Below are 13,824 nucleotides of genomic sequence, written 5' to 3' on the forward strand. Positions count from 1 at the left end.
AATATGTGCTGACTGATTAAAGGATTCATTCAAACACATTTTCTTCCTTGACACAGTTAGGTTCATAAAAAAGCAAGAGAACATATATAGTTGGCTTTTTAATCTTCAAAGGAGGAATGAATTTTAATAGTTTACTTCTTTATTGACATAACGATCAGAATCTTGTGCACAGGTAGAGAGGTTAAAAACTCAGAAAGAATAAATGATTCAGTTCCAATAAAAAGGTAGTTTTTAGGCACACATAGATACTGTATGATGCCTAGACTTTTGCCAATTTCGTATGATTTGACCTAGATATCAGTATAACCCAATCAGATCGAATAATAATGGCACTGGCGGTCACAGGCCTCTGTGATTTTCCTATAGCAATTTCTTGAGTCTATAATCCAGTTCCCTTAACAGTTACCTTAAAACCTATGTTAACTTATTTTTTAAATAGGAGGACAAAATAAATTTCCCTCTAATAAGTTTGTTTTGTTTAGTCTAATGTATAGGTTTACTTTTGAAAGGAGAACTTCTGAAATCTTAGGCATTTTTTAAAATACTTATAAACATGAGCTCTTAGGCACCCATACAGGTAAACATTAAAATAAAATTAGAGACCTCTTATCATATTTGATAATATATAAGCTTCTTGAAATTTCAGAGAAATAGTGAACAAATGCTAACAAAACAAAATCCAAGTTCAGACAGGTATATCTTTTGACACACAAAAAGAGCCTTTCATTGTACTTGAAAGCTTTACTAATTCAAAATCTGATGAACTATCAAATTGATTATTTCCTATCATTTTCAGACCACTATAATCTAAATTAGGGAATCTTAACCTGGGGTCAATAAATGGGCTACAAGAAGATCTATGAATTCCTTTGTATACAGAGTTTTGTTTTTATAGGCAGTTTCCTTAAAAGAGAAATCATAGTGTTGACCATATTCTCAAAGGAATCCATGATCCCCCCAAAATGTTTAAAAACTACTGATCCTTATCACTTTCTAGCCTATGTATCTATCTATCTCACTGTGATAAAGTACTTAAACTAGTTTAAATCTTACACCGACAATGGAAGTTCTCTATTTATAGTTTCTAAGATCTGCCATGTAGGTTTTGAAAAATTAAGCTCAAACAAGTCACTATTGTTAATAATGTGAGCAGTAATAGGTATATGAAACTCTCCTTTGACTTGGTGTATGTAACTTTACAATTACCATGTAATATGAATAGGCTGGGATACTAATTTAAGTGCTCAGTAGTGCCTGTGATTATAATTTTGAGAAATTATCTTTCTTTTTTCCTTTTATTCTGTGCGGTTACAAACCAGTAAGCATAGCTGATCCTGCTGCCCTTGGCTTTATCATTTCTCCGTGGTCTCTGCTGCTGCTGCCGTCTGGTAGTGTGTCATTTACAGATGAAAATATTTCCAATAAGGATCTTCGAGCATTCACTGCACCCGAGGTTCTTCAAAATCAATCACTAACTTCCCTCTCAGATGTCGAAAAGGTAACAAGTTTTTTTTGGCTTGATTTTGTTTGGGCTACCCTACCTCAATCCTCTGAGGAAAAATTTAAAAATGATTGTGTGTTTTACGAAATTCATATTTATATTAATAATTCAAAGTTGTTTTATAAAGTTTTAAGGAACTAAGAAAAATATGAAAAAATGTGAGCCATTATTAACTGACTAGAGGCCCAGTGCATGAAATTCGTTCATGGGGAGGTGGTCCCCTCAGCCCAGGCTGCGCCCTCTCTAATCCGGACCCCTCGGGGGATGTCTGGCAGTCGAACATCCCTCTCACAATCTGGGACTGCTGGCTCCTAACTGCTCACCTGCCTGCCTGATCACCCCTAATTGCCCCCCCTGCCAGCCTGATCACCCCTAACTGCCTCTGCCTACCAGCCTGATCGCCCCTAACTGCCCCTGCTGCCGACCTGGTCACCCCCAACCGCCCCTCTATGCTGGCCTGGTCGCCCCTCACTGCTCCCCCTGCTGGCCTGGTTGCCCCCAACTCCCCCACCACCACCACCACCACCAGCCTAGTCGCCCCCAACTGACACCCCTGCCATCCTGGTCGCCTCATGCAGCCTGCTGTTCCGTCGTTTGGTTATCCCTCACCAACACTCCTGCCAACCTGGTTGTCCCACACACAGCCTGCTATTCAGTCGTTTGGTCGTCTCTCACTAACCCCCCTGCTGGCCTTGTCACCCTGCACAGCCTGCTGTTTGGTCATTACTGTTACTGTGATGGCATCCCAGACAATTTGCATATTCCTCTATTATTAGTATAGATGTTTATAAAGATGTATTAATGCATGCTGTGTATAAATCATTGCGCTTGTAAGGAAAATAAAAAATAATTACACAATTGATCCTGATAACATCTATAGAACAATGTGTAATAGATGGCAGAATGAAGTAAATGCTACATAGAGGTAAAAAGTATTTTGGGAATTGAGAGGAGGAACACGTTCGTTTAGTGTAGATCGATATCACAGCGAAGGGGGTATTTATGTTGGGCTTTGCAGACTGAGTAGAACTTAGACAAGTGAAAATAGGTAGAAATAGGCATTTCACTCAGGGCTATTAGTTTGTGAAATGATTCACTGTGATGGAGAAATGTTTGGTTAGACCAGCTGGGCTAGAGCATTACTACCTGGCAGGCTGTGCGTAGAGAAAGAAATGGAAGCTATAGATCTGAATAAGGAAGACTCCAAATGCCAAAACTTGAGACTTTCTTCTGAGTCAGTGGTGAGCTATTCCTAATTTTAGGAGAGTAATATGGTGGAATTTTTTATTTCAGAGGGTGAGTTTGAGAAAAGTGGATAACTAGGTGGTCTGAAAGCTTGTGTAGGAATCTAAGGTTAATGTAGGAAAAGAACTAAATACAGGATACAGTACGGTGGAAGCAGAGCAGACTGAGTTTGTTGATTCATTTGATGGACTAATGAAGAAAAGTTTATGATAGAAATATTCAGTCTGAGGATGGTGATGCCATTGTGACCAGAAGAAGATTTGATTTCATTGTTAAGGCTATGGAAACAACTTGGAACAATATAGCATATATAGCAGGCTGTAATAATTTAGATATGGAACCTTGGAGAATTCAGTATTGCTATGAATATTGTTTCTCTTACAACATTCCACAGAAGTGTGAATATTAACATAATAAATTGCTAGTAGTAAAATTGTTAAATCAAAAAGTGTGTAATCTTTTTTTTTCACCCTGCTTGGTTCTCCACCTACTACCGCATGAATTCATAATAAGAAAAAAAATGCTTGCAATGAAATTTTTTTTCTCACTTTCAGATTGTCACATTCTATGAACAAGGCTTGTGAAAAATCTCTTATATATTGCTGGTAGAAAGACAAAATGATACAACTTCTATGTAGGGAAATCTGACAACATGTATCAAAACTATGGATGATTAAGCCTTTATCTGTAATTTCAGAGAATCAATTCAAGAAAAATACCTGAATGTCCAAAATGACATATCACAAGACTGTTTGCTGAAACAATATTTGTAATAGCAAAAGTTTGGGAAAATCCTAATTGCCCATTAATAATAGATTGGCTAAATAGACAGTGCTAAGCCACAAAATGGATTTCTATGCAGTATTTAAAAAACATGAGGAGATCTCTAAGCATTGATATGGAAATATCTCTATTATTAAATTAAAAATGCAAGCAATTTTAAAAGTTTCTGACCTTTTGTAAAATAAGGTGAAAATAAGAATGTATTTTAAGTTTTACTTGAGTTTGCATAAATAAACTTTAAAATAGATAAGAACTAATAAAAATGGTTGCTTAGAGGATGGGCTGGGGAATTGTGGGGGGCAGTTTCAATAATTTCTAGTTGTATTTTCTATTTTAAAAGCTCTCATTTTTATTAAAAAATACAAAATGATGATTTTATCAAATTATGTATTATACTTCCTTTGGAACAAAAGATTATTAATATATAGTACTTAAAGTTTTTTAAATTTTGTTTTATCATAAAATGACTTTTTAAAAAAAATTATATTCCTAGATCCATATTTATTCTCTTGGAATGACATTATATTGGGGGGCTGATCATGAAGTACCTCAGAGCCAAGTAAGTCAAATCTTCACATTTGTACAACTTTACACTTTATAAAAAGCTCTTTCATGTGTTCATTGCAGTGTTATTTACAATGGCCAAGATATGAACCATTGGATAAAAAACGATTGGATAAAAAAGCTGTGTTAATATATACAATGAAATATTACTCAGCCATCAAAAAATGAAATCTTACCATTTGCAACAGCATGGATGGACCTAGTGGTTATTATGATAAATGAAACAAGTCAGTCAGAGAAAGACAAATACAATTTCACTTACATGTGAAATCTAAAGAACAATATAAATGAACAAACAAAACAGACCCATAGATACAGAGAACAGTTTGATGGTTACCAGAGGGGAGGTGGGTTGGGGGACTGGGTGAGAAATGTGAAGAGATAAAGATATACAAATTGGTAGTTACAAAATAGTCACAGGGATATAAAGTACATAATAGGGGATATAGTCAATAATATTGTAATAGCTATGTATAGCACCAGGTGGGAATCAGAAATATCAGGGTAAACACTTTGTAAAGTATATGATTATCTAATCACTATGCTTTACACCTAAAACTAATTCAAAATAATATTGAATATAAACTGTAATTGAAAAATAAAATAAATTTTTTTAAAATGTTCTTCACAAATTTATATGTATTCTACAGCATGCTGTTGGGCACACCAGCATTTCTATGCTGGTTGTTCACATTAATAATGTCACACTTTCAGAGTGAAATAACAATGAAGAACTAAAGAAATTATTTATTTCTAGAATGTTCTTAGTCATAGCAGTAACTACTCAGGTTTCATCAGTGCAGCCACTTAAAAAATTATAGCAAGAGAAATGGGAGTGTGCTTTGTTTATTCTTACTTAATGACTGATAAAGGAGGATTGTAAATGACTTTGATGATTCATTCTTGTACTGAAAGTGATAATCATTTTTGGTGCAAAAACTGTATGAATACTAATCCTGAGTCTCAGAGTAGGGTTTAGACTTCTTTGCTTTTTTTCTTTTCACTTCAAAAATCATAATTCACTGCCCCTAAGGGAGCAGGCACAGATGTTAAAGTAACACTGAGGCCTCAGATTCTGATGACCATTGGGCTGCTTCTGCTCTTTATCTCATACTAGAGGCCTGATGCACGAAATTCATGCAAGGGGCTCGGCCCCCATCGCCATGGCAGCCGCCTTTGTCTCAGCCTCCGCTGCCGCGGTTTCATCCTGAAGGTCGTCCAGAAGGATGTCCAGTCTAATTAGTATATTAGGCTTTTATTGTTATTTATAACAATAAAAGCCTAATATGCTAAGTGTCAGGTCGGCTGTTAAACAAATCAAAGCATAATATGCTAATGATATGCTAAGGCCGCTCAACCGCTCACTATTACGTGCACTGACCACCAGGGGGCAGACAATCGACTGGTAGGTTAGCTTGCTGCTGGGATCTGGCTGATCGAGACTGAACAAGACAGGCTGGACACACCCACAGTCCCTCCCTGACTGGCCAACCTCCCGCATCCCTCCCCAGCCCCAATTATGCACCGGTAGGGTCCCTCGGCTTGGCCTGTGCCCTCTCACAATCCAGGCTGAGCGCCCCTCTCCCCCCCATGCACGAATTTCATGCACTGGGCCTCTAGTTTTCTATAATACTTCTAATTCCTAAAAACCCTATGCAAACATAGTACTAAATAGTAATTGAAGCAAAGATGTAACATATTAGACTTAGGTTTTATAATAAGAATATAGAAGTTAAAAACAAAAATAATGAGGTGTGTTTTTCATTAAATTAAGAAGTTACAAACATTTTTTCTAAATTTTATACTTCTTTTATTGATTTTTTTTTTTTTATAGAGAGAAAGGGAGAGGGATAGAGAGTTAGAAACATGGATGAGCTGCCTCCTGCACACCTGCTACTGGGGATGTGCCCGCAACCAAAGTACATGCCCTTGACTGGAATCGAACCTGGGACCCTTCAGTCCGCAGGCCGACGCTCTATCCACTGAGCCAAACCGGCCAGGGCAATACTTCTTAAGGTCTACGAAAGAGGAATGATAGTCTTCAACTTGATTTGGTCTCAGTTTACATCATGAAAAATACTGTGTATTTAAGAAAGTTAAATTATTACTGGACATGTATCATATTATATAGCCTAACATATATGTAAAATGTGATCACAGCCTATAATTAACACTTTATACTTTTTTCTGGTAACTGAAAAGAAAGTCAATATCAATAATTATAAATTGGAGGGGAAGTATAAACTTTCACTTGTATTTTCCTATCAAAAATAATTATTATTTTGGAAGTAATTTAATATTAATTCAGAAGTATTTATTAAATGTCTACTTGTTTCAGACACTGCACTAGACACTAGGAGTAGAATGGCCTGTGCCTGTGGAGTCCTTTTGTGGGAAGAGACAACTAAACCAATTACAACACAATGTGATGAATGCTGTGTTAGGGAAAATGGAGGGTGCTGTGGAAACCAGAGATAGAGCCTCTAACAGACTTGAAGGGTTAGAATATAGGGAGAGTACATCTAAAGCTGTTCCTGAAACATGACATAATGCCCAAATGGAGGAGCAGTGAAGGGGCCCCAGGGAAAGCGTGTTTAAACCCAAGTGGACGTGCCAGTTTTAACTCCCATCAGTAAACGCTCCAGTCCTCACCAGTACTTCCTATTGTCAGTCTTTTTTAACCATTCAACCAAGTATGTGGGGGCTTCTTTTTGTGATTTTAATTTGCATTTCTTGGTATGCTAATTGGACATTTGGATATAATCTACAGATTATTCAGCTAGTAAAAAAAAATCTCACATTTTGTCTTCTCTGTTTCACCGTCATAATGAAAACATATTTAAATGATCTTTAGTCATTGTAATATTTGAAATCTCTTCTAAGTTATCATAAGAGTATTAATCTATACTAAATATATATTTAATATATTACATGTTATTGAATATTAGGAAATTGTTTATTTCCCCCAAATGGTATATATATTGTAAATGCTGACCAAAATATTTGAATAAAGAATTCCATTTCTTTATATACAGAAAAGCCATCGAGTTTTTCTATAATACTACCTATGTTGGGAGATGTATACTAATGACCTGCTAACAATTTTTTGGGATATCAAAAGGTAAAATGCAATAAAGAATATATACTATTGGATAAGGACTTAATTTCTTCCAAGTATTTGAAGTGTGTTTGTTGTGGTTCCTGTGACTTCCAGAATGGCTAATTTTGTAAGATTTACTCAGACCTCTCAATGTGGCTTCTCTGTTCTTTGTATTCAGCCCATCAAGCTTGGAGATCATCTCAACAGCATCCTGCTTGGAATGTGTGAGGATGTCATCTACGCGCGGGTTTCTGTGCGGACTGTGCTGGATGCTTGCAGTGCCCACGTTAGGAATAGCAATTGTGCACCTTCATTTTCCTACGTGAAACAGTTGGTAAAGCTGGTTCTGGGAAATCTTTCTGGGGTAAGCTGCAGTTTGTTTGTTACATGTAGTCATATTTTTTATGTTTTTTTAAATTAAAAAAAATTTTTAGAGAGTGGAAAGGAGAGGGAGAGAGACAGAGGTAGAAACATGGATGATGAAAGAAACATGAATTGGCAGCCTCCTGCATTCCCCCTACTGGGGATCAAGCCCACAACCAGATATCCAGCCGGTGACCTTTTGGTTCATAGGTCAGTGCTCATTCATTGAGCCACACTGGCCAAGCCATATAATCATATTTTTAAGTTTAGCATATAACAAAATTTTCTTTAAAGGTATTTTATAGGTAGCATTTTCTCATTGAAAACTAGGAACAGGAGATTGAATTTTTTTTCTAATGTTGTTTATTTGAAACAATAATTAAAATTCACAATTCTAGTGCTATGACCTAGTCTCCTAGATTTTATGAAACCTATTCTTTAGATCTTTAATTCAGCAGATGTCAAAGAATCACAGCATATTAGAGCTGAAAATATCTGCTCTTGTCTTGTTGGTCTGTTGTGAAAAACTCATTGATGTGCAAAATGAGTTTTATAATTATTTAAATGTATTTTCTGTCATTTTATTATTCTTTCATGGCCACTTATTTGTCTGGGCCCCTTAGCCCAAAATCCTCCCCTCCTTCACTGGACACTAGCACCTGGTACGTGTGGGGGTGGGGTGAAGAGCATACATGTGTGTATTCCTGCCATATTGCTCCAAACCTGGACTTCTCCACTTTCCCTCTTGGATATGAGGAATCCCAGGAATGACAAACTATATCTAATAGTCCCACCTCTGCACTTCTTAAGCCATATTCTGTTCTATTTGCCCTAGTTTGGATACACCTTGAGTTTTGAAATCTGATCTAGATCTAAATGAGAATTTGTTCTTACCCTTTAGGGCAGCGGTTCTCAACCTGTGGGTCACAACCCCTTTGGCGGTCGAATGACCCTTTCACAGGGGTCGCCTAAGACCATCCTGCATATCAGATGTTTACATTACGATTCATAACAGTAGCAACATTACAGTTATGAAGTAGCAACAAAAATAATTTTATGGTTGGGTCACAACATGAGGAACTTATTTAAAGGGCCAGAAGGTTGAGAACCACTGCTTTAGGGTTATGGTTCCTGAGTAGTGTCTCTGTCCTTTGGGTGAGCTCTGTATTTACCACTGTCACACATGTTCTTGCTGGCTTCCTCATCCCTAGAGGTTTAGTTCTGCCATCTTAACCAGGATGTCATATGCCTGGCAGGAATATATCCAAATTGCACACACTTCGCCAGTTGATAGCTAGGTAAATGGTCTGTAAACTGTAGCTCATGGAGCCTTTTCAACTGTGTAATGAAGGGGAATGCAGGTGATAGAGGCTGAGTGAGTGGGGTCCTTGGCTGCTTATTTCCCCTCCTTAACTACAACTGCTCCACTTGTATTTGATTTGTCTGTTTATATTCCTGCATGTGATTCTTTTAAACAAAGATAAAGCTATTTTAAAAATCCATGAAAGACCTCTATCCAAACCAAAGTTTCCTACATATTTTCAAACATTTTTTTAATTCCTCTGATTAAATAAGCTTGAGGAAAATCTGTTTAAGGGAAATTGTGTTTTCACTGCACAACTTTTCAGAGTCTTTATTACACCAGACTGTATTATTAACTTTCAAAAGAGATAGGCTTGTAAGTGAAACATACCCCACATTTACTTGAATCATTTTTTTCAGATCTTTTCGTAACACTCTCTCAGAAATGTTGCTCAACATTAATTCCTTTACGTTGTAAATAAAAAACATTGAGACATAGCTTATGGAAATTATGTTTCTTATTGGTCAGTCCAAGGGATCTCTCTGTCACACCATACCTCCTCTAAGTCTTTGTCCTGTTTACTGATTTTACTCCTATAGTAAAATTGCTGGAAATATTTTTCCATCTGTTTCCATGAAGAACTATTCCTCCACAGAATTCTATTATCCATCTGATAATTGCCCATATTAGATAAGACTCCATCACTTTTGGTATTTAGTTCATTTTATTACAATAGCTATATATTGCTCATCTACTTATGAAACCTGTGCTAGATACTATAGGAGATACAAATTTGAATAGAATATGCTCTACCTTCTAAGAACTCTAAATAAAAGTTCTACAACCATTTGTTCAATTATAAAATGCGAAGAAAGGTATTAAAAGTAAAATTTTTTAAAGCTATGAGAGCTTGAGGGGAAAGGATACAAGTTATGACCACATTGAAAAATAGCACTTTGAACTAGATCCTGTAGACTAGAGAAAGTAATCTAGGCAGAAGGAAGTAAACTTGAATAAAAGTTGTGAAATAGGAAAGAGCAGGGTGTGTTTGAGGAACAGTAATAAGTCTGGTATGGGGTGTGTTGTGGGGTTGTTTAGTGGGAGAGAAGAATAGAAGGATCAGTAGACAGCCTGCTTTCCAGAGGCAGATTTCTACTAAGTAGAAGTAACAATGCTCCCCTCATCTTTCCAGTGCTCTTGCTCATCTCCTGGACAGAAGTAACTCTGACAGCTACCATTTTTTAAAGTGTTTACTTTGTGCCAGGCACTGTGCTAAATGGCTTTGTGCTTTTTCACATCTAGTCATCATAACAACCCCGGTTACAAGATGTCATTTTAATTTTATTCTCATTGTAAAGATAATGAAACTAAGGCTCAGAAAGAATAAATAACTTACCCATGCTACATACATGGTAAATGACAGAGACACAATTGCAACCTGGATCTCTCTGACCCCAAGCCCATGCTGTTAGCCATTACGCTTTTCTGCGGCTGTTATTGCCGCTGGTAGCTGATAAAATGACTTCATCTTTCACTCAGGGTGAAATTTATTATAAGTGACCATAATCCCTACTTAAAATTGATTAGCATAGAGTAAAAGTCAGTAGACTAGCTTACTTGTCCTGATTCTTCCACTGGTGTAATGTTACTTTTTTTTTTTTAACCTCAATTTTAGTTATCTGAAAAATAGTACATACCTTCTACTCATACTATACTACTGAACAGTTGTGAAGATAATTATTTCAATGTTGATGAGCTGCTTCAAAGTTCTTAGAAATTTTCTTGCTATTTCTCCTGTAACAAGAGAATAATAGTCCTCAAAAAACCACTATCACATGAGGTTCTTTGCGGACTAAATGACATAAAGTATGTACAGCACTAAGGTAGGGCCTGCCTGATAGTAATTGCTCAATGAATGACAGCAGGGATTTCCAAAGAGATGGTGTCCTTATCTTCTCAGTTACTGACAATAGAGTGCAATCTGAACTAACATCATTTACATAGTTTAAATGTTAACATCATTTCAGAAATATATTCATTTAAGTCTTCTTATAGGTAAGAAACAATGCCTTGAATATACCACCTTAAACAGTTTTTTAGTCCATACTCAAGTTTCACTAAAGGAGAAATGTTAGGGTGTGCATGTGCTCGTCCGTGTGTGTGTGTAAAACCAGATGTGTATGTATGTTCTTGGTGCCAGATTTAAGTAATTTCTCTTTACCATTCTCTCTCCTTCCATTTATTTTTTGAAATTTCCACTCTAATAATCATCTGAATAAGCCCAGTGTTCAGTCTAACTTTTCATGCCTTGTAATGTGGGATTAGATCGAGTTTGACATGCCTTATTTTAAACCAAGTACCCTTGATTAAAGTACTAAAGTTTAAGACTACTAACACATTTTGTTATAAAGGGAACTCAAAAGAGCATTTTGTTATAAAGGGGACTCAAAAGAGCATTGATTTAGCCCTACCTGGTTTGGCTCAGTGGATAGAGCGTTGGCCCGTGGACTGAAGGGCTCTAGGTTTGATTCCGGTCAAGAGCACATGACTGACCAGGTTGCGGGCTCGATCCCCGGTCGGGGCTTTGCATGAGGTAGCTGGTCAGTGATTCTCTCTCATCAATGAATGATGTTTCTATCTCTCCCTCCCTTCCTCTCTGAAATCAATAAAAATTTTTTTTTTTTAAAGAGCATTGGTTTAGATTTAATTGCTATCCCTCAATATGTCCATTTATTTAAAGCATTTCTCAAATGCTTTAACTGTAAATATGGCTTAAATATATTCTAATAAAAAAGTAACTCCTGGCAGGAAAAAATCTAGAAAATTATTTTTGAAAATAATTCATATCAGTACCCTCCATGCATTGCAACAGTCAGGTGAAAGCTATATTATACCATTACTAATATATTTTAAAAATTATAATGTAACTTGATTGATGAGTATATTTACCAGTTTTTTGATGGAAAATAACACTTCAAATAAACTTCAAAATGTTTATTTTCAAATGGAACTCAATTTAACTACTTTAATTTGGCTAACTTTGTTCACTAGTTAGCAGACTGTCTTTTATTGTTTCTTGCCTTTTATTTTCTGACAATGAATTGCCCAGAACCGAGCTACATAAATTCTTATCCAAGGAATACTAATTAACAATAGCAAATGTGGAATGTCTTTACATAATGCGACACCCTCCAAAAATTGTCTAACTAATGTCATTCTATAGCATATTACAATGACAAAAAAGGGAGATTCTTTTGTCAAACTTGATTTTTGATTACCTATGTACAGACAGATCAGCTTTGCTGTAACAGTGACCAAAAACCTGATCGAAGCCAGGCTATTCGCGACCGATTGAGAGGAAAAGGATTACCAACAGGTAAGAGTATAACAGTAGAAATTTCTTGGCTTAAACATTATTTTACGGTTTCCTTCACAAAATCATACTTACCTGGGTTGAAAATCTGATAATTGTGACTTGACAATCATTAGAATATAGGTATGCAAAGTAGAGGCAGGGAACAGATGGGAACCCTACCTTTATTTTAATGTATTAATTCATTAAAATTATGCATAAAATGTTGTTAATATAATCAAGACTACCACAATAAATCATTGCCTTTTTCATAACATTATTATAGCAATAATATAAATTATTTACTTTATCATGGTACTTTACATTAAAAATGCATTTTAAAGCAAGACAAAACAGTACACATTTGTGAATATAAACTCTACTGAAATAAGTTTCACAAAGCAACATTATTCTTTCTACACTTTATTTTATATTCTATTTCTTTTTTTAATGCTAGTTACAAACCACTAAATTGATTTTATGATTAACCAATTCTGTGACTTGCAGTTATACATACTGCGTTAGATTATATAATGTTTTAAAAAAAAACCTGATGAAGAATAGTTTAGCTATTTGCCAATAGCATTAAATAATTATGGGTTCTATATAATAATTGAATTTATTTTTTAAGGAAATGAATAGGAATTCCAAACATGTGAAATGAAAGTTAAGTTTCAGGCTTGGCTAATTTATGAAATGAACTTTTGTGGGGGCTTTTATTATCTTTTTTCTCTTTACTTTTTACTGAGCAATATTGATAATTATGAAAATCTAAATAGTAACAAAAATATTTTGTGGGTGAAATTGTCTTATGGAGGCTGGGAAGAAGTAAATGTAAATATGGCTTAAATATATTCTAATAAAACATTCTAATTGATAATGTAGTCAGATTAGAAAACTAAGATGCCTAACTTTACAGTTAATCATATAATCAGAGCCCAGCTATCTTATTTAAAACCCAATGAGAAACTCATTGCGAAAACTAAATATAGACAATTGATTATCTCGACCAAATGTTTTGCAGAATTCAGAACTTTCATGTATCCAAGAGGGAAGAATTGTCCCTAAGCAAGTGTAATGTTGTTCTTGAAGAAGTCAAAGAAAAGCAATAAAATCATTTCTAATGGAGTAATTCTGTAATGATGCAGTTAGTTAAGTGTCTGCTTTGGTACTTTTATTTTACTTATTGTGAATAATGACTTTTTCTGAAAAGTTATCTTAGCTCTCATATCATCAGTTATAATCAATTCATTTCTGGTTACATAAGGTTTCTTTTCTAGTACATATATTATTAGTTTATGTGGAGGTAAAAAAAAAACAAAACAGAAAGCAGATTTTGTTTAACTTAGTTTTTACAATTCAAAAAGAATTTTTAACCCTTTCTTGTGTTTCTTTAATGTACTTATGTTCCTATATATACAGACACACCTTATTGTCGGTAAAAAACTGTTTCCCTTTATCTTAAAACTATACTGGGGTTTGAAATATGATATAGTGTGAACCTTGGTGCTAAAAATGGCAGCACTTTGTTAATGCATCAGATTTTCAGTCAGTGTCCCATCAGAACTGAATAGCAGCAGAAATTACAGCTGAATGTCATTGGCAAGCTGGAA

The 13,824-nt window shown here is 35.4% G+C and overlaps 1 protein-coding gene across 30 annotated transcripts in view; it reads left to right on the forward strand.

Annotated features, from left to right (window-relative positions):
• Nucleotides 1-13,824, forward strand: part of PTPN13 (protein tyrosine phosphatase non-receptor type 13) — a 212,291-nt gene that overhangs the window by 66,831 nt on the left and 131,636 nt on the right. For 28 of the 30 annotated variants that reach the window (XR_004972633.1, XR_004972635.1, XR_004972634.1 and 25 more), the window contains 4 exons: nt 1,320-1,498; nt 4,023-4,088; nt 7,372-7,557; nt 12,148-12,235. Coding sequence is in view for 26 of the 30 variants with exons in the window: in XM_036338751.1 (XP_036194644.1) it covers nt 1,320-1,498; nt 4,023-4,088; nt 7,372-7,557; nt 12,148-12,235 (519 nt within the window). In the remaining 4 variants the exon portion in view is untranslated. Of the gene's footprint in view, nt 1-1,319; nt 1,499-4,022; nt 4,089-7,371; nt 7,558-12,147; nt 12,236-13,824 lie in introns of those variants that run through there. The other 2 variants (XM_036338783.1, XM_036338924.1) reach the window with 2 other exon arrangements.

This window comes from Myotis myotis, unplaced genomic scaffold (genome assembly GCF_014108235.1).
Source record: "Myotis myotis isolate mMyoMyo1 unplaced genomic scaffold, mMyoMyo1.p scaffold_m19_p_1, whole genome shotgun sequence".
Classification (NCBI taxonomy): domain Eukaryota; kingdom Metazoa; phylum Chordata; class Mammalia; order Chiroptera; family Vespertilionidae; genus Myotis; species Myotis myotis.